Source organism: Odontomachus brunneus, unplaced genomic scaffold (genome assembly GCF_010583005.1).
Source record: "Odontomachus brunneus isolate Ranch 3 - 2012 unplaced genomic scaffold, Obru_v1 Obru_scaffold_010, whole genome shotgun sequence".
Classification (NCBI taxonomy): domain Eukaryota; kingdom Metazoa; phylum Arthropoda; class Insecta; order Hymenoptera; family Formicidae; genus Odontomachus; species Odontomachus brunneus.
This window is the reverse complement of record NW_022639460.1, coordinates 2,456,695-2,475,691: the sequence shown is the minus strand read 5'-3', so window position 1 is coordinate 2,475,691 and position 18,997 is coordinate 2,456,695. Positions and strand designations below refer to the sequence as shown.

Below are 18,997 nucleotides of genomic sequence, written 5' to 3'. Positions count from 1 at the left end.
TATACATATATATATATATATTTAGTTAAAATATTATATTATAGAAAAAATTTAGTTAAAATATTATATCATAGAAAAAATATAAGTAAGTTAAATTATTTTGTTCCTGCGAATATTTAATTTAATTGAGCAGCTTACTATTTATTTGAATTAATTAATTCAAATAAATAAATAAATACAAACTGTAAGTTAATTCATATAATATGAATTAATTAAAAATTAAGAATTTCAATAAAAAACAAAATAGGAAAAAAAAGTTCTTAAATTAATTCATATAATATGAATTAATTAAAAATTAAGAATTTCAATAAAAAACAAAATAGGAAAAAAAAGTTCTTAAAAATAGATAAATTTTCAACTGTGTAAAGTGCTGGGAATCGACGAATTCAATGATGTATCTATTATGAGGGCAATTATATCCATTATTCAGTAGAATTTAGTAGTTATTTAATTACTAAATCGCGATTTCAAATCGCATTCAATCGCATTCTCTTTGTTGTAAAGTAACGTAAACTATATTAAGTAAGTTTTGTACCACTGAGTATTGAAGTTTTGTATGTAAATTTCCATCATTTTACAGCATCAAATGAAATGCAATATCGAAATTTCAATGAGAAAAAAAAAAATATCGATTCATTACCGATATAAATATCTCCCTTTTCTACAATTCTTCCTGAACGTTTTGCATATTACCTTGTAATTTATTTTCATGAAATTGAATTGAGGATTTAATCTACAAATTTAGAATTAATAATTCGATACAACAAAATAATAAGATGTACATCAAAAAGAAAGGTTGCATTTCACGTTAATTTTACGGTTATTTATTGATTGTTAGGTCAAAAAGAAAGTGTTTGGAGTATTTTAGAAGTATGTTTAATCGATTGCAAGTGTCATTTTTTGGATGTTTCTTTATTTCTTTGTAGAAAATTTGAATATATATTCGTTCTCTGACGTCATCAATCAAAAGTTTCGCGGCAAGTAGCTAGGAGGCTTAAGCAATAAGAACAATATCTTTTTGTTTTCTAATTCAATGATATTTCATATATCTGTACTTTTTAACGTGTATTTCAAGTTTATTAATGTATCCACATTTCTCTTAATATTTTGAAATAATTTGGGGAAAAACTTATAAAAATTAACAAAAAATAACTCGTGATTCTAAAATATATCTTAAAATTATAGTAAATCTTTTTATATTCAGAAACGATTTCAAAATGACAAATCTTTAGTGAATCCGATAATCGCAGGAAGATAAAAGTTATCGTTCGTGCTACCCACACGAACTAGGAGAGACGGATACGCTTGTCCTGACAAACGGCAGAGATACGGAAGGATTTCAACATGTTATAGCATTGCTTTGACATGTTAAGGATATAATTGTGGAAGAATTAAGAAGAATATCTTAGTGAACACGCTGTGTAAATGAATATTGTCAAATCAAGATACATAGGAAATCAAGAACTCTTCGCCGATACTCACACTTGAAATAATTACTCTTAAATTCTCACAGGCTCGAATTAATTTCTCGAATAAAATATGTATTTGTAATATTCGATTTCTGATTAGAGCTTTTGGTTAGAGTTTTGTATATATGGTGCAACAACAATTATTACTTAATTATACTAATTATGTTTGTTAAAGTGCAATTACTTAAAGGCGCTATGTGCGTTGCATTTTACCTCATCGCGTGTGTTGTTTTTATTAAAATGAGAAAAAATTTCGACTCAAAGGAAATGACGAACGTGATAACGACGAATTACCAACCGATAACGTTAGATTTTTCATCTGCAAACAAGATAAACAAAAAGGATGTTGAGTTAGAAGTCGAAATGTTACGAATGGACGAATTGAAAGGTGAAACCATCGATTATCAGGTATATTTAAAACTTCCACAAAGATGCATATTTATAGCTATAAGAGATTATCAAGTGGAAAAAACAAAATATAAAATTGAATATCTAAAACAACCGATATTACAAGAGCAACTATATTTTCATTAATAGGAGAATGCGGCTCTACTTCGACAGATGTCGAACACATGTACGAAGTACAATCTGAAGAGAATACCTTTCATTAAAAGACATTTTTTATATAACGCTAAACATAAGTCGTTATATTGTTGGATTCGTAAAGTTGCATCTACTAGTTTTACCAAATTATTTTCCGACATGAGCAATCGCCAAGTCAGCCACAATTTTTACAAGTAATTAATAGTTGGTTTATGTATATATGTGTATGCGCGTACATTCATACACATGTGTGTGTACATAAAACGTATAAGAGAAAATATATAAAATAAGAAAAAAAAAAATGTGTATAATTTGCAGAGAAGTGGATTTTTTGTCGCCAAAAACTCTAGAAAATCTGCAGCATTATATTAACGATAGCGCTGTCTTCAAATTGCTCATTGTTCGACATCCCTTTCAACGACTAGTCTCATCATATAGGTAATTAGTTTGATCGTTTTGTAAAAATTCTAATCAACGCGTTAAATGCAGAGTAACCAAAGTCATTTTGCAGCTTGGAGAAGAGAACAAATACAGATTCTATCAATGCTTTCAAGCTATGCAATATGATATTGGTCACTGTCCAGTGTTAAAACTAGCGCAAAACAATGACGCAAATTTACTCACAGAGATCGTATCGAGGACAACAGTAAATATACTGCGCAATCCTGGCTCCACGCTCACTCGATTCTTTATCTTTCAAGGCCAAAATTATTTCGTTTCAAATCGTCCAATGGAAACATTTTAGAGAAGATATTCCTGCCGGACAAAAGGTATACAGAAAATCCGAAAATATTCTAGCATATCTCCGATCTAATATAATTATACATAAGAGAAAATTTAACTATTAGATACGTAATATTGTTCTCACCAATACCTCTACAGACTGAAGGTGATCCCCAGTTTTCGCGAATTCTTGGAATGGTTGCTGAGGCAACCGCCAGAACATGATGATGTTCACTGGGATCGATATTACACTCATTGCGCGATTTGTGATGTGAATTATAATTTCATCCTGAAGCTAGACAATTACACCTTGGGGCAGATCAATTACATTCTGTCAAAGCTGAAATTGGACAGAAATAAAATCTATTTGTCCACGTTGCAACGCACTCGTAATGGACTCACCGACTTTAACACGTCGTGCAAATATTTTCGCAATCTGACTACCGACATGGTCATACGGTTGTATAAGAGATACAAAGTAGATTTCGATATGTTTAATTACAAACCAGACAAATATTTGCGATGCGCTAAGAGAAAAAATTAGTTCAAACGAGGTAACAAAGTGTTTGATAATATTTAATTCCAAAACTCTTTCGATGGAAGAAAATTCCTTTATGTAAGGACACATGATGAAATCTTGTTTTTAATGGAAATTATGGATTATAATGATTACATAGCTATCTTAATTAATACTTTTAATGTAAAAAATCGATCACTTGATTTATCATATAGTCAGTATAATAGAATAATAATACTCACGATATTATGTGTGTGTGTGTATATGAGATATATATATATATGTGTGTGTGTGTAATATATATATATATATATATTTATGTAAAATTATTATATCAGACACATTTTCTTAACAAAAAGGAACGAAAATTCACTCTTGAAATATCTGCAGTTTCACAACTTATATCTTCATTCATCATCTTGAATAAAAAGTTTAAACCAATTTCATCTTTATTTTTCCTTGTTTTGAACTTAAAAATCGCGTCTTTTTTTTATTTCTTGCTTTTATTCTGAATTTTTATATCTTTTTATTCTTTATCTTCAATCAATAACTGTTTTCAAATTTGTGCAGAATATTTCTTTTTCTTTGTCCTATACCTATTTACATAAATTAAGTATAGGATATCTTCATTTTGTCTCTTTTGATTTTTTTTCTTTTTACCTTTCTTTTCTGACCTAAATATCTATCAACTTTTATATTGTATTCTTTTAAGTTTTAGGTCTATATCTTAAGTTTTTCCTCGAATTTATCGTTTTTTTATTAGTAAAGATATATTTATTTTTTATTCTCAAAATCAATCACTATTCTTATCATCATATACTATCAAACAATCCAGATCTTCGGAAGACTTCATTTTCTTCGAATTTTTCAGTTCGGATGTAGCATCATGATGTACATCATTGTTCTCGATAATGCAAATGTCGTCAATATCATCTACATCATTAATTTCTATCTTGCGTTTCTTGGCCACTACTCCATCTTCCGTTGCATCATTTTTGCGTTTTTTCGTGTCCAACACTTCGATCGCCTACAGAAAAGTTTTCTTGATTAATATCTCATCGATTAATATCTTATCAATTAGTAAAAATACTATGATTGACAATCTTCTATGGGAAAATCCCTTCATTTATTTTAGATAATTTATATATATATATATATATATATATATATATATATATATATATATAAATCTATAAACGAACATATATTTGATCTATCTAAATATATCTAGATAAAATAACAAGAATATCCTGCAAAATAGCGTCTCTTACCTGACCATTCGAAGGTTTCTCAATTTCTATTTCTTCGGTTTTTTCTTGAGGTTTCGGTTCAAGCGCATCCTTATCAGACAGTATTAAAAATTGTGGACTATCGTCTTTTGGGCCAGGTTTCTCTCTATAAACCACAAAAACAGTAAGGAAGTAATTCTGCTGGAAATCGTCAACTTTGAGTATCGTCCCATCCTTAATGCCCAACTCCTCTAATCTCTTGTCGTTGTTTCCTTCAGTCTCGCCTTCTTCACTGCTGATAACGACAGCACCAGTACCGTCGATCATGACGTCAGGGGCGATCATATTGAGTCGACTTTTCAATACCAATTCTTCCAATTCTTTAATAGTCATAGTGGAAGTATCGACCGCTAACACAGCCTGCGGAGTAGGCGCACAAACATAGCATCGAGGATTGGGCGGATTTACCGCTTTTTCTGGCACTAGCAGCTGATTGCGATGGTTCATTTTCAAACGTAGGTAGACAGATCTGCAGGCTCGCAGATTGTCTTCCAAAACTCGAAAAGCATGAAGAACCACTAGGCCCGCAATGATAGCATTAGTAGTAGCAATCGCTGGTATGATGTTTCCTGCCATCGCTAAAAAAAAATGATAAAAAAGAAAAGTGAAGGTTAAAGTTGGATTTTGTTGGAAAAAATCAAAAGTGATTAAACAAGTAAACCTATTGTTACTAACATTTGATATCGAATCTGGTTTTCTGAGCAATTCCGAAAATGTGCGCACGAATATTGGCACATGCTGCGACGAAATCCATGGCATGCTGATCATCTTTATCCCAAATCAGATGATTACCCGGCGAATTTTCTTGTGACGCTGTTAACGATTTATTCAAACTTTTCACAGATTCTGCAAAAACTGCACCACACCTAGAAATACTCCAACGTTGTTGATCCTTTAAACCTGGCTGGGTAATATCTTTACTGCAACCAGCAACTTTAAAACAGAAAACATTATCAATAAGTTAATGAGAAAATTAAAAGTTTAAAACTCCAAAAATTTTTAGGAATATAAAAAATAAGAATGTGTTGTAAACATGTGAAAAAGTGACAAACCTCCATCTGGCAATTCCTTCCAATCCAATGGCGTTGGTGGTCTACGCTTTTTCCACAAATTATCCATGCTTAATAAATATTTGATATCATCATGAAACAATTTTGTAAATAGTTTCTCTGGATCGTAATTGCAAGACTGAGCCCAAACTCGTGTAGAAACTCTATCTATGTTGCCTTTGTCATTTGATTCTGCTTGTAAAGCCATCTCACCTGCTGCATCTGTAATTATCAAGATATTTCTATCATTTTATTGGACATGTCTTAGAAATTAATAATAATGATAAAGATACAAATATATATTGAAATACAGTGAAAATATCAAGCAACATATCAATTAAAAAATGATATTAGAATTGAAAATATTTATATTACCAGCTGCTTCAGGATCTGCTGTGTCTGGAGAAACATCTTCATCAGGATCTTCTTCTCCAAATAATTGACTGCAATATATATACATATATAATATTACTTATATAAGAAATTACTCAAAAATATTTTTATATAAAATCAAATTAACTTTTCTTCTTATTTTAGTTAGCAATGCTTACTTGAAAAGATGCTTAGCCCACACTATGCAGTGAATAGGTTCACTGGGTGTATTGCGGATAGTACAACCAGGATAAGTTTTTTGTGCAGCCTTAGGTGTGCATTCGTAACACTGACTCAAACCTTTCTTGATAAGCTCAACCTGGCCCTCATAACCTGCAGTACCAGATTCAATTAATGGTATATCTGCTGCTAAGCACATACGGTTCACATGGTTCCTAGCTGCTCTGTTATCAAGAGCGTTTAAAACCACTGTGAATTTCTTAAAAAAGGATAAGCCAAAGTCTGATCTGCAAACATTTAATAAGATTTAGAATATCAAATAAATGTGTTATTTCCTCAAATTGACTTATAATAAAGATAAAAATAAACTTACGACATAATACTGTCATGATAGTGGATTACTTTTGTATCTGGATTGAATGTTAGTGCTGTTTCACAAGCTACACTAGCTTTCGACTTTCCCACATGTTTTTTTTGGAAAAGGAATTGTCTATTCAAGTTGCTTACATCGATCGTATCTAAGTCAATCTAAAACAAAGAAATCAAATTTAATAGGAAAAAAATATTAAAAACGAAAGAATAAGCAACAGTTGGAAAATATAAATTTGTTTACAAGTCAACCATATAGAAGGAAGCTGAATCTAAACAATAAGTTCGTGAATAACATCATCTAATATGTATAAATATATGAATTTTTACATTAATCTCATTATTTATAGCATTAAATTAAATATATTTATTATTTATGAAATACCCGCCAAAAGCTAAGATATTTTAACAGGTACAAATTGTAAAGTAAGGTTAGATGTTATTATGTTAGCTGTTATAAAAATTTTAGACTTACGATTTCGATATCGGCGAACCCAGACATAACGAGATTTTTCAGGATCTCGCAGCCAATGCCGCCGGCTCCCACAATAAGCACTTTACTACGTAAAATTGCATCACGCAATTCTTTGTGAAACACTCCGTTAACGGTAGTCGCCATTTTACCGAATGAATTATTCTTTTTCTCGTGTAAATTGGAGTGCGTTCGAGGAATTCACTATTATAGGCCTTCTACATTGAAGCCAGCAGTACACGACGCTTGTTTCGTGCTAGATTGCTTGCTGGATGGAAATACTCTGTTCTGATTGGTGTATTTCTGAAGATAGATGGAAACGCACTAATCAAAACAGAATATTTTCATGCAATAAGTACTCTAGCACGAAAACAAGCACCGTGTGTTGCTGGCTTTATTCTATTTTTGTTACACGTTATCCATATATTTTTCAGGATAAGATTAAAAACGTCTTATGCTGTTGCTGAATTGTTTGTTTAAATACAATACAGAAAAATTATTAACTGATGCTGTTTATAGCCATCACTACCTCGATTATTTCGTAAAGAAAGTGGCAGCTCGTAGCGGAGACTTTTGTAAATATATGGTTAATATACTGTTTAAAGCTACTTCGATTCCACGTTAAAGAAAGTGGTGATAAAAAATATTATTCAAGAATTAACATAATGAATATATATTTACTCTTGCTGGTATGCATATTACAAAGTGATACTGAAGTCCGTATCAGACTATAGAGTAGGATTGAGATTGAATTAAAATTTAACCAATCAGAGCAAAATTCACTAAACTCAAGTTTGGTGAACTTTGCTCTGATTGGCCAATTTTCAATTCATTCTTAATCTTAATCAGTAGTCTGACACGGGTTTAAAGCCAAATCACACTAACGATTGGCGATAAATGATTAATGATTGAAGATTGGAACTTGACTAATTGGAACAAAGCAAGCCAAGACTGAAGCTTGTTGATTCGTTAAAATCTAATCTTTAATTGTCAATCGTCAATCACCAATCGCTAGTGTGATTTGGCCTTTAAAGCCCGTGTCACACTACGGATTAAAGATTTAGAGGATTGCGGATTAAAGATTGAAATTTGACCAATTGGAACCAAGTAGGTCAAGACCAAAGTGCATTGATTCGTCGAAATCTAGTCTTCAATCCGCAATTCTCAATTTCCAATCCGTAGTGTGACAGGGGCTTTACGGAGACTGGAACTAATTTACAGAAATAACAGTTTCAATCCACTAGATGCTACAAACGCTTTGAAGCGCTTTAAGACGTGATCACTAGACGCTACAAATGCTTTGAAGTGCTTAAAAAGCACGATCCACTAGTCGCTACAAATGTTGTCATAGCTTCTTTTTAAGCACTTCAAAGCGTTTGTAGCGTCTAGTGGATTGCACCCTTCGACTTGTTATTTTTGGTTGCTTTCCAACAAGAGACACAAATCGACACAACATCATTCTGGGTGCTTTCCAGTTACGTTTTGTGTATTATACAAAACCAGTTTATTGGTTGTATTATATCTTACAAGATATTTTAGATAATATGCGACCAATAAACTGGTTTTGTGTACATATGTGTCAAGATGTGTTAAGCCCGTATGATATATCAGACTATGGATTAAGATTGAGATTGAATTGAAAATTGGTCAATCAAAGGAAAGTTCACCAAACTTGAGCCTAATGAATTTTGCTCTGATTGGCTCAATTTTAATTCAATCTCAATCCTAATCTATAGTCTGATACGGGCTTTAAGCCCGTATCTATCTTTGTTCCATATTTAGTGAGTAACAAAAGGTGCTTTCCAATTGCTTAATACATCTTGACACACACGTACATAAAACCAGTTTATTGGTCACATATTATCTAAAATATCTTGTAAGATAATATGCAACCAATATACTGGTTCTGTGTGACACAGTGCAACTATCCAAAGATAAGATGATACTTGTGTCGACTTGTGTCTCTTATTGGAAAGCAACCTTTATAAGTTACTTCCAAAGTCTCCGCTACGAGCCATTACTTTCTTTAATAAGGAATCGAAGTTTTTATATATTGTATGGAAGATATATAACTCAACAATGGCTACGTTCCGAAATTCACTGCCAGTACTGAAATTCTATAATATACGTAACATGAACTATAGATTTTCAGTACTAGCAGTGCATTTCGGAACGTAGCCAATGGATTATAAGACATTTTTTAACTAATCTCTAAAAAAATATATACTCTAAGTGCAATAAATTATAACTTTGGTAAAAATTGATATCGAGATAGTTTAAAAAGCATTTTACAACTTGAAGTTTCTATTTCAACAGAGGTATATAAAAAGCTTTATGAATAGTCTCATTATTATGTTCATTTTTACTTTATATAAATTTATATTTACTTTATTATCTTTTAAGCTTGAATTTATAAATAAATTATATTTTTACATAGATGTATAAACATGGTCAATATATAAATTTTTAATGATATTTATATAACTATAATTAATAATCACTATATAAATGCATATAATAACTATATTTACAGATAATTTTTACAGATCTACAGTCTGTACATTACGAAGAAAGGATGACAGAATGCGAGTATTATGAAAAAAAAACTAAATACAGAGTAAAATTACAAAGTTTATCTTTCAGAACAGAGTTGATAAATATTTGCTGCTTTTGACATTTCTGCAGCCTAAAATTAGTGTAATTAGCTCATAATTAATTAATTAACTACTTAATATGATGATATAAAATGTAATCAATATTTCACAATAAACAGATCGTATATTCAAACCAGTGGTTTTTATATTTGTATGTGCAACAGAATTAACATAATGAATATATATTTACTGTTGTTGGTATGCATATTACAAAGTGAAATATTGAATAAAAACTTTGAATATCGAAGCAAAAAATACTCTATTTAGAGAATATTTAATCTCACGTCTAGTTATAAATATTTATTAACTCTGTTTCTATAAGAAATTTAAAAAAAAATAACAATCAACTCTCTTGTCAATGACTCATTTCAATTGGTAATAAATCAGCTAAAATATAATAAATTCTTTATGGAGATGACAACAGGGCTAAATTATTGTATTACAAATCATATGTTCAACTTAAATTGCTTCTTCCGATCTCGATGTCTTTGCTTCTTTTGCTGAAACAATCAGGAATTTGTGAGTGAATTCTACTTTATATATTAACATTGACAAAATTTGATTTACCTTTGGCTGCTGAAACTGTGTCTGTGTAACGTTATCCTGCGTACTACCACCTTGAAAGCTGCTAAAGTCTACTGCCTTATAATTGAATTTCTCTGATGGTAGCATACCTTGTTCTTTTAATAGCGCCGCATTTGCTTTCTTTTCTTTCTTTTTTTTGGACCTGTTATACAAATAGTACTATAGTTAGCTCTATTATGTGCAACCCCAGATAGCACAGAGAATTCAAAAAGAATTCAGTTGTATGTCACTAATTCTAAAGTAATATTCTAAGTTCATTTTCAGATGCAAAGAGAATTCACTTCAGTGAAAAGAATTCTTTTTGCACCCAAAAATGAAGTCAGAATTGGTGACATATGAATAAATTCTTTTTGAATTCTCTATGCTATCTAGGTCGTTATTTTTCTAATGACTGTTTTTATCAATGTCGATCAAACCTTAATCTAAGTTTAAATTTTTGAATAAAGTTTAAACTCAGGTTAAGATTTGATCAACACTGGTAGAAACAAACACAAGTCATACAGCTCTTACCTTATTGGTATCACCTTGGTATTATTGTGACTCTGAACTTCCGCAAAAGTTTTCTGTACTATCTGTTCTTCAATTGCACTTTGCATTTCTTGCCTCACTTTCTTAGGCATGTGCACGATTCTAGTGTTGAGAGACGGCGTAGGTGTACTAAAATTATTGTCGCTTCTTTTCTGGTTTGCACTCTCTTTCGTGATGTTGGATTCCTTCTTTCTTTTTTTACCATGCATTTGACCCAAGATAACCTCAGAGTTTTTCTTCCTCTTCTTCTTTTTATTTTTCTTAGGTATACTCTCAATTGCTTGACTTGACAACTGAGACATCTGCTTGAAATGTTCATGTACCCTGGCCTTACTTTCATCAATCTCGACTTGCTTTACGTTTAGATCCGTAATTGTTTCAATTAGACGCTTCTCCTCTTCTTCCTTCTGCTGTTTCTCTCGTTCCCGCGCTTCTATCTCAACTATCATCGGTATTACGCATTTATACCTCTGGAAGGGGCTTACGAATTTGAGTTTCTTCACGATCTCCACCTCTTCATCCTGAAATGAAAACTTTGGGCATTGAACAAGATTACATCAACAGATTATTCCATCGGCAATTTATAGTACAATCATACCTCAGATGAGTCGAAAACCGTCACAATATGCTTCATCGCGACATTCGCGTTCGACATAGGCCACGCCTTGTCGATCTTATCCAGAAGGCACGGCAAGTCCGCCCTCGCTTCCGTGCCTTTCGGTACGTCGTGCGACGAGTGTATCCATACATCAGAGTTGACTATGTGAGTTCGTTGCGTCAGTCTTTGCCGGAAGTCTTCCTCTGGAATAGTCTTCACGAGCGGCTGCTCTCGGGCTTTCAGCATTATCTTGTGCAACGACAGTAGGTTCTTCCGCACGAGCGGTGGTATCGGATTGCAACATGCCAAGATACCTTGCATCTCGCGCGGCAGCGTCTCCGCAATGTTGAGGAGCATATGATTTGGTAGCACGTAGTTGATACTTTCGTCCTCCTCTCTTGCATTGACATCCCGCCACCTGTGCAACTCTTTGAACGCAAACAGTTGCTTGTTGTTGAACATCTTCTGGCTCTTTCTGTACATGTTCATGCAACTCTCTTCGGTCCAGATTGGTTTCACGTACGTTCGCTTGCAGATATCCGTGGACATGTCATACACGGCTCTCAGGATGTTGTTTTGTCCGTTAGCCGAGTCGATCAGCTCGTTTCTCAACACGTTCTTTATATAAAGCAGATAGTGCGTGTCCTCTCTCGCGTACTTCATCAGTTCTTCCGGCAACGGTCGTATACGCCAGTCGGCCAGCTGAAAATGCTTGTTGGGATCTATACCACAATACTTCTTCAGCAGGAAGGCTAAACTGAGGTAAGGAAACTGCAGCTGCTTCGCCGCCTGATGAGTGTCGAACATGTTCACTACATACAATGACAAATCCCTTTGAAGCCACTGGATGTCGGAGTCGGCGCCGTGGAAGATCTTGAGGATCGTAGGTTTTGTGAAGATCTCGTTGAGTACATGCAATTCTGACCGCAGAGCTAAAGTGTCGATCAAGTAGTCTGTATCGACTGTCGATATCTGCATCAAGCAAGTTATACCCTGGAACGATCTGTAAGAGTGATGCTCCAAGTCGACGGCTATCTCGTCGTAATTCCTCAAGTCTTCCAAAATGATCCTCAAATCAGATAGTGTGCTGATAAATATAAGCTGCGTGTCATCTAGCGACTTATACTTCACTGGCGTGGTTTTCTTCAACTGACACTCTGGCGTTTCGAATTTATTCAGTTCAAACCCATAGGGATGACTGAAGTGTTCACCGTTCTCTCCTTCTTCTACATAGAGAGCAAGTGGTTTCAGAGAGTTTGGTTTTTCCTTAATCCGCGGCATCCAGGGTTTAAAACTATTGTCGATCTTGTCCTTGAACATCACCTGCGGCTTTGACACATTCTTCCCACCCAGCAGACGTATGCTTTGAGAATTATTTGAGGCACTGGAGGGTTGCTTTATGTTCCAACTGCCATTCACAGTTGGTTTTTGTATTTGTGACACTACTAACTGCACTTCTGGATTCTGCAGAATACCACTTTCCTCATCCATCCATACATTCTGCAACATATGATAATTGAAGTTTATTGAGAAACATACAGGAAAATCATTTTATTATCTAGATAAATAAAATTGGATCACTTACCGCTTGATCAAGTAACAAGTCATTTGTTTCTACTAACAAGTCAAACCTCTCTTCGATATCTCGGTATTCAATGTTGTGAGTACCACCTGCTATCTTCATTATGGTCTGTATTGTGGCCAATATCATTTTTGTATCTATGTTTTTGGCATCATTGAAACTTTGAAAGAATGAATAATAGTTGTAGTTTTCTCCAGCAGGCAGGTTGTTGGCTGCCTTAATTCCAGCTTTTAATGTATCATGGGCTTCCTAAAACGCTTTGTTGATGTAATCATATGCATGAATTAATGGAAAATCATATTAAGCACATTTTCTTAATCAATTTCTTAATAATTTGAAAATATTATATAAGACAAATATATATATATATATGTGTGTGTGTGTGTGTAAATAACATTTTAAATAGTTTAAAGTAATTTATAGACATTAATTATACGGTTAACTTATAAATATTAACATGTAAGTGAATATACTTGAAGGTATTCGGTGAATGTATCAAATCCGGGTATAAGACGCACTGGTGCGTCATTCTCTGTTTGTTTGATATCGTCCTCTTGTGAAATATTTGCTTCGTCGTCGTTACTTTCGATAGATTCCATTTTTCTTTTTATCTAAAACGTAGAATTCGCGTGGAACGTATTCTTCCTCTGGGTATTGAAACTTCCCTAAACTATCGGGGATCTAATACAGGTTGGGTTAGAGGTTTGTTGCGTCGCATGCCCCAACGTGCTTCTATTTGTCCCAACGCACTCTGATTGGTTCACGTCACCACGCGGACCAATCAGAGTGCGTTGGAGTGAGTAGAAGCATGTTGGGACATGGGACTCGAACAAATCTCGAGTAGAGAACCTCTAGTACAGAGAATCGCCAACGGGAGCGTCCCGATTGACCACGGTACGATTGGACATAACCAACCGATGAAAAGAATTATCTAGTGAATTACTAGGTCGAACCAATCATTACAATCTGTGTCCAATCATATCGTAGTCAATCGGGTCCCACCTATCGCCAACTTGGTCATGTGACCAGCTACTCAGCTATTCTGCGATTGATTGGCATAAACATGTACGGATTTGGATTGGATTGGCCTGGTTTATATCATGCACTTGGACTACGTTCCGAAATTCACTGCCAGTAATGAGATACATGAAACATAACAATCCTAAGGTTATAGCGATGTTTTTAAGGTTAATATGTTCTACAGCCGATGGATATAGCTGATTTGGCTGATATCATTTGATATCATATAGGATTAGCCGATTGAAATCATATAGGAACCATGTTTAGTGATTTGTGCTTTTCACGCATAGAGTTACTTGATTACGTGAACAATGAAAAAGTTCATGTGAAATCGATAGAGCGAAAAGTGAAAAGTTCCGCTCGAAGTTACGTGATCGCTGCCCTGGAGTGTCTCAGGTAAAGGATTATTTGGACAAAAAAAATTATCACTGGCAGCTTGGTCGGTCGGACGTGACAATATGCATTGTCGATATTAAGATTATCTAATAGAAAGTTACTATTTAGTATACGTATCAAGTGCACGATGTAAACCAGGCAGCGAATGCACCCGTCGTTTAAAGCTCGTATCACACTACGGTTTGGAGATTGAGGATTGAAGATTAGATTTAATAAATATCAACAAACTTTGAGTTTAGAACTTAGAAATATAGAAAAATAATAGAATAACTAGAATAAATAGATATAGAAAAACTTAAGCAGAAAGCAAATTGATAAATTACAACAGATTCTTGGACCATAAGGAGAATCATCGATTATAATTGGTCAATTTATTTACTGCTTATGTTTCGCTGCTTAAGTATTTTGTTGTGTCTGAGTCCTTATTCTAATTAATTAAGTCCCAACCTTCAATCACCATAACGTATTTGATTGGACCTGAGTTAATTCATCTTGGGTTATTAAACTCAAGTTCATCCGTCGAACATTTTCGTATAAATTTTGATTGGCTAGAATTTTGTGACGTCATTAATCGACTCCGGTTCGATTAAACCAAGTTCAGTCGAATACGCTATCAGTATTTAATCCATAGTCTGATATGAACATCAGTCTCTAATTCAAAATCTTATACCGGCATAAAGTGCTGTGATACGATTCTGTAACTCTTAACGACAGTGTTATTACAGTTATATTGTCTTTACGCAGGTATATGATAGAAAAGTTGCGTAACAACGATAACGACACTATTACAAATAAGTTGACCAATCACTAATAGTTTATTGTAGAAGGCCCATTACAGAATTGCACTACTGGTTCGGAAAAGAAATTTGCTGACACACTGCGAAAGTAAAATATATCGCTTTCGCAATAAATTATGGCGGAAATAACGATAAGGAAGGCTAGGCGAGAAGATTGTAAAGCTATTAGAGATCTGATACAGGTAAATTTATAACGTATGAATATTTTAAATAATGTAAACGTGTATGTTCTACATACAAATGTATTCTTATCCATTGTTATTCTTTTACGATCACTTATTGTATAACATTATTTCTTTTTTTATTATATTTCTCACGTTATTTTATAGGAATTGTCAGAATATGAAAAGATGCCTGAACAGATGGAAATCAACTATAAAAGTAAGTGTGTGTTTTTGATTACTATGCTGTAAAACATATTCAATGAGAGTATTACAAGATAAAAAAATTTATTTAGCCTTAGAAAAAGATGGTTTTGATGGGCAGCCATTATTTTTTTGCAACGTGGCAACCTCTGGTGAGAAGGTCATTGGTTATGCGCTTTTTTATTATATTTACTCCACATGGGTAGGAAAAGCTATGTGTCTAGAGGATATCTATGTGACACCAGAATTTCGAGGGAAATATGTTGGTGATAAACTCTTGAAATCCGTCGCAAAAGTAAGTGTTAAAAATGAAATCATAATTATGTGCTTGATTTTGTAAAGATGTATGTGTTGTGTGTTATATCTAGATATAATTGTAATATCTTTGCAGGCAGCTGTTGAGAGTAATTGTCGCCAATTGGATTTTATTGTGCTGAATTGGAACCCAGCTCAGGAGTTTTACAAAAAAAGAGGAGCCTGTGATCTTACTGTAGAAGAGAAGTGGCATCGTTATCGTTTCTCTACTGATGATTTAAAGAAATTAGCATTTGATGCATAAATAGTTCTGACCCAAATATATCATTGTTAATTAGTTTCAAGCTTATCAGATTATATCTTATAATATTGTATTAAGTATTAATTGTGTTAAGTAATAATGTATGTAAATATATATTTTTTTATATATTTATATATTACTATATATATTAATATATGTTGTGTATATATATTATATAATATTTAAGTTATATATATATATATATATATATACACACACACACACACCCATCATGTTCCATTTTAACACCTTAAATGGTATGTCTGGCAAAGTTTCATGATAAAATATTAAGTTTCATAATAATTATTTCTTTTAATTTACTTAATTATTGTATTTTGTAACTCAGTGAATATACAAATTAGATATATATTGTACACTATTTTCCAAAATTTTTTAAGGAAAATAGTAATGAAAAGAAGTGTGTATATATGTGTATTTAATTACAAAATAAAATTGTTTTCGTAAGAATAGTGTAACCATTTTAAATTATTACTGAAAAGGTTAACTACATATCAAATATCTTAAAAATAAAATATAGAAAAGAACATATTACAAAAGATAAGGATTTTAGTTAGATAAAATTTTGTCTATATCTCATCTATCTCTCTCTTAATAATCTCTCTTATCAATATTTGTATCTTATGAAAATATATAAGTTTATATTTTATAATCTATCTAAACAAGATCTAGATAAAATAAGTAATTGTAATTATATATATTTATTAATAATAAATATTTAATAAATATAATAATCATAAAATTCATATCTTTCCCAATACTGGTCATTACCAACCAGGTTTATGCATAATTATTAATAATAATGTAAAAAATATATAATATATATAATAAAATTAAAAATTATTCAACACTGTATTCATATTAAAAGTTATGTAAATCATTATTCAATTATTTAAGATTTGAAGAACAAAAAACGAAAACTACTTCAACATCAACTATATTCATTGTTTTCTTTTATAAATATATTGACAAATGCACGAAAGGATTCTATCGACAATCTATTGAAGGCGATCACTTGTGAAAAAGTGCGCGGAGTGGCACACCGGCAAATAAACATGTACCACGTGTGAAAAATTTGAGATATTTTTGTGAATAACTCTCCTTCATGTCAACTACTTCAGTTAAAAGTGTAACTTGCTCTCTCTTTCCCTAAGTCTCTTTATATGAATTATCTCAATATATCATAATTACTCTGTCTATCCGCTTAGGTCTGTCTTTCCGAGCCGTACGGCTCCAAGTCTACCTCTGTTGATCATGAGCTGAGGCGACAGATAATCGACAGCGATTGGGGAGGGTACGCTTTAGACTTGAATCTGTGGGAAGACGGCAATTCGCCCGTGACGCAAGTGAGACCGAGTGAGATATCGCTCGACAACAAAGAATGCTGTGGCGTTCTATCGGACAGGCTGATAGGCATCGGCTCATCATTCTTGACGAGATCACCTGAGAATGGTCTCTACGTTCTCGGTAAATTCATAATGAGAAATAAGGTATTGTCAAGATCATAATGTGCCTAGTACATGTCGGTTTCGCATGTTTTCTAACTTAACCTAACCTCAAATAGTACAATGAATTCTTTAAGTATTCTTGAAATTTTCTCCTCTCCTGAATTGTAATTCTTTAAGAATTCGTACAAAAATGATTCAGAAAGTTATACATGCACAATGATTCGAATTTTTGAGAATTTCTTAAGATATTTATATAGAATTATTCTATATTAAGAATATGTTTTACGTAAATGTAAGTGGAAGTGTTTATAAAAACAAAGAGAGAGGAGACTACAAAATATATATACCCAATAAATGTCAATAGCAGCATTCCAGCAAACATCAAGTAACAATTACATAAATATGTAAGATAACCTTAAGACATATATATTCGGGATGGTTTGCTTCGTTTCAATTTTCGAACACGTCAGAATTAATTAGAGGCTATGGTTCGTACAACAGATTTAAGTTTAAAAGAACTTATTTTACGAGACACTTATTTTATTTACTACGAAATAATTCGTCTTCCAATTTGATACTCAATCTTTCTACAGACCAGTGTTTTGATGCGAGTCGCGTTTTTCGCGCATGCGCGTCATTGAAGGAGGGATAGCAATAAAGTCCTTGCAGAATGCCAAGGGCCCGATTCTTGACGATTTGCAAATAAGATACGCATGCGAAAATCTACAGTATACGTAACGTGAACTATACATTTTCGCATGCGTATCTCATTCGCATACCGTCAAGAATTGAGCAATAGGAATAGGAATTCGGAATGGTCAAATATTTCTATTCCCTGTTCCTATTAGCTAATGCTTATCCCTATTGCCTTCTAATACTTCTTAGTTATGGACGTAGTATAGGCTGCGTTCAGATTCCTTACCCGGGTGCACTCTAATACAAGAAGTGCTATAGTATATGTAACATATACTATAGTGTTTCTAGTAACAGAGTGCACCCGGGTAGGGAATCTGACGCATCTATACATGGACTCCGCATACGGCCAGAAAAATGAAACCAACATGGGCTGCGTTCGGAAACATCACCCAAGTGTACCCGTTATGTTGGAGTGAGCGAGATACAAGAGTGAGATAAAAAGAAAGGAAAAATACTCGAGTGACGTTTTCGAATGCAGCTGTTACGTCCACGATAGATAACTATATAGGGAAATTTGAAAGTAGTGAAATCAGTGACTTACGTGGACGGTCAACAGAGTGATGGCTCCGCTTTTGGGTCACTCTGCTTTTCACCGAGTTTACCCTGGGTCTCGGGAGCCTGGCGAAACGATTGATGAATCTGGCGAAAAATCAGGGGTGCTTGTTCTCCTGGCTTGGCCTCGGATGTTCCGATACCACGCGGGTTGATGCGGCCCGCGATTCAGAATTTGATTTCGCAACGTTTGAAATATGAAGGGTAGGCAAAAGTAAT

The 18,997-nt window shown here is 33.3% G+C and overlaps 4 protein-coding genes and 1 long non-coding RNA gene across 5 annotated transcripts in view; 3 read left to right on the top strand and 2 right to left on the bottom strand.

Moving 5' to 3' along the window:
- The first annotated feature begins 184 nt into the window (after positions 1-184).
- LOC116840482 (carbohydrate sulfotransferase 11-like) lies at positions 185-3,399 on the top strand. The gene is made up of 5 exons (XM_032807256.1): positions 185-1,877; positions 2,007-2,206; positions 2,331-2,450; positions 2,639-2,782; positions 2,895-3,399. The coding sequence occupies exons 1-5, from the start codon at positions 1,632-1,634 to the stop codon at positions 3,277-3,279; spliced, it is 1,095 nt and encodes a 364-aa protein (XP_032663147.1). The 5' UTR covers positions 185-1,631; the 3' UTR covers positions 3,280-3,399.
- A 427-nt stretch (positions 3,400-3,826) lies between these two features.
- Positions 3,827-7,358, bottom strand: LOC116840479 (SUMO-activating enzyme subunit 2). Its single transcript, XM_032807252.1, has 8 exons — positions 6,987-7,358; positions 6,516-6,670; positions 6,142-6,429; positions 5,966-6,033; positions 5,594-5,812; positions 5,217-5,474; positions 4,524-5,119; positions 3,827-4,279 (listed from the first exon to the last, which is right to left on the bottom strand). The coding sequence occupies exons 1-8, from the start codon at positions 7,128-7,130 to the stop codon at positions 4,046-4,048; spliced, it is 1,962 nt and encodes a 653-aa protein (XP_032663143.1). The 5' UTR covers positions 7,131-7,358; the 3' UTR covers positions 3,827-4,045.
- Positions 7,359-9,147: 1,789 nt separating this feature from the next.
- Positions 9,148-9,580, top strand: LOC116840543. Its single transcript, XR_004377375.1, has 2 exons — positions 9,148-9,301; positions 9,517-9,580. It is a non-coding gene; the product is annotated as an uncharacterized LOC116840543 (long non-coding RNA).
- Positions 9,581-9,924: 344 nt separating this feature from the next.
- Positions 9,925-13,680, bottom strand: LOC116840542 (exosome component 10). Its single transcript, XM_032807364.1, has 6 exons — positions 13,404-13,680; positions 12,934-13,179; positions 11,349-12,848; positions 10,733-11,271; positions 10,205-10,364; positions 9,925-10,137 (listed from the first exon to the last, which is right to left on the bottom strand). Exons 1-6 carry the CDS (start codon positions 13,527-13,529, stop codon positions 10,084-10,086), a joined length of 2,625 nt encoding a protein of 874 aa, XP_032663255.1. The 5' UTR covers positions 13,530-13,680; the 3' UTR covers positions 9,925-10,083.
- A 1,008-nt stretch (positions 13,681-14,688) lies between these two features.
- LOC116840619 (leucine-rich repeat and guanylate kinase domain-containing protein) overlaps positions 14,689-18,997 on the top strand; it is an 11,178-nt gene continuing 6,869 nt past the window's right edge. The window contains exons 1-6 of the mRNA XM_032807526.1: positions 14,689-15,325; positions 15,473-15,524; positions 15,601-15,803; positions 15,900-16,064; positions 17,066-17,146; positions 17,291-17,572. Of these exons, the coding sequence (XP_032663417.1) occupies positions 15,260-15,325; positions 15,473-15,524; positions 15,601-15,803; positions 15,900-16,064; positions 17,066-17,146; positions 17,291-17,572 (849 nt within the window). The 5' untranslated portion in view covers positions 14,689-15,259. The remainder of the gene's footprint in view (positions 15,326-15,472; positions 15,525-15,600; positions 15,804-15,899; positions 16,065-17,065; positions 17,147-17,290; positions 17,573-18,997) is intronic.

Coding starts and splice junctions, on each gene's coding strand:
- LOC116840482 (XM_032807256.1), top strand. CDS start 1,632: ATGTTTGTTAAAGTGCAATTACTTAAAGGCGCTATGTGCGTTGCATTT. Junction 2,207..2,330: donor GTCAGCCACAATTTTTACAA/GTAATTAATAGT, acceptor TATAATTTGCAG/AGAAGTGGATTTTTTGTCGC. Junction 2,783..2,894: donor ATATTCCTGCCGGACAAAAG/GTATACAGAAAA, acceptor ATACCTCTACAG/ACTGAAGGTGATCCCCAGTT.
- LOC116840542 (XM_032807364.1), bottom strand. CDS start 13,529: ATGGAATCTATCGAAAGTAACGACGACGAAGCAAATATTTCACAAGAG. Junction 13,180..13,403: donor CATTCACCGAATACCTTCAA/GTATATTCACTT, acceptor AAAGCGTTTTAG/GAAGCCCATGATACATTAAA. Junction 10,138..10,204: donor CACAGTTTCAGCAGCCAAAG/GTAAATCAAATT, acceptor TGATTGTTTCAG/CAAAAGAAGCAAAGACATCG.
- LOC116840479 (XM_032807252.1), bottom strand. CDS start 7,130: ATGGCGACTACCGTTAACGGAGTGTTTCACAAAGAATTGCGTGATGCA. Junction 6,430..6,515: donor TATCATGACAGTATTATGTC/GTAAGTTTATTT, acceptor AAATGTTTGCAG/ATCAGACTTTGGCTTATCCT. Junction 4,280..4,523: donor AGAAACCTTCGAATGGTCAG/GTAAGAGACGCT, acceptor ACTTTTCTGTAG/GCGATCGAAGTGTTGGACAC.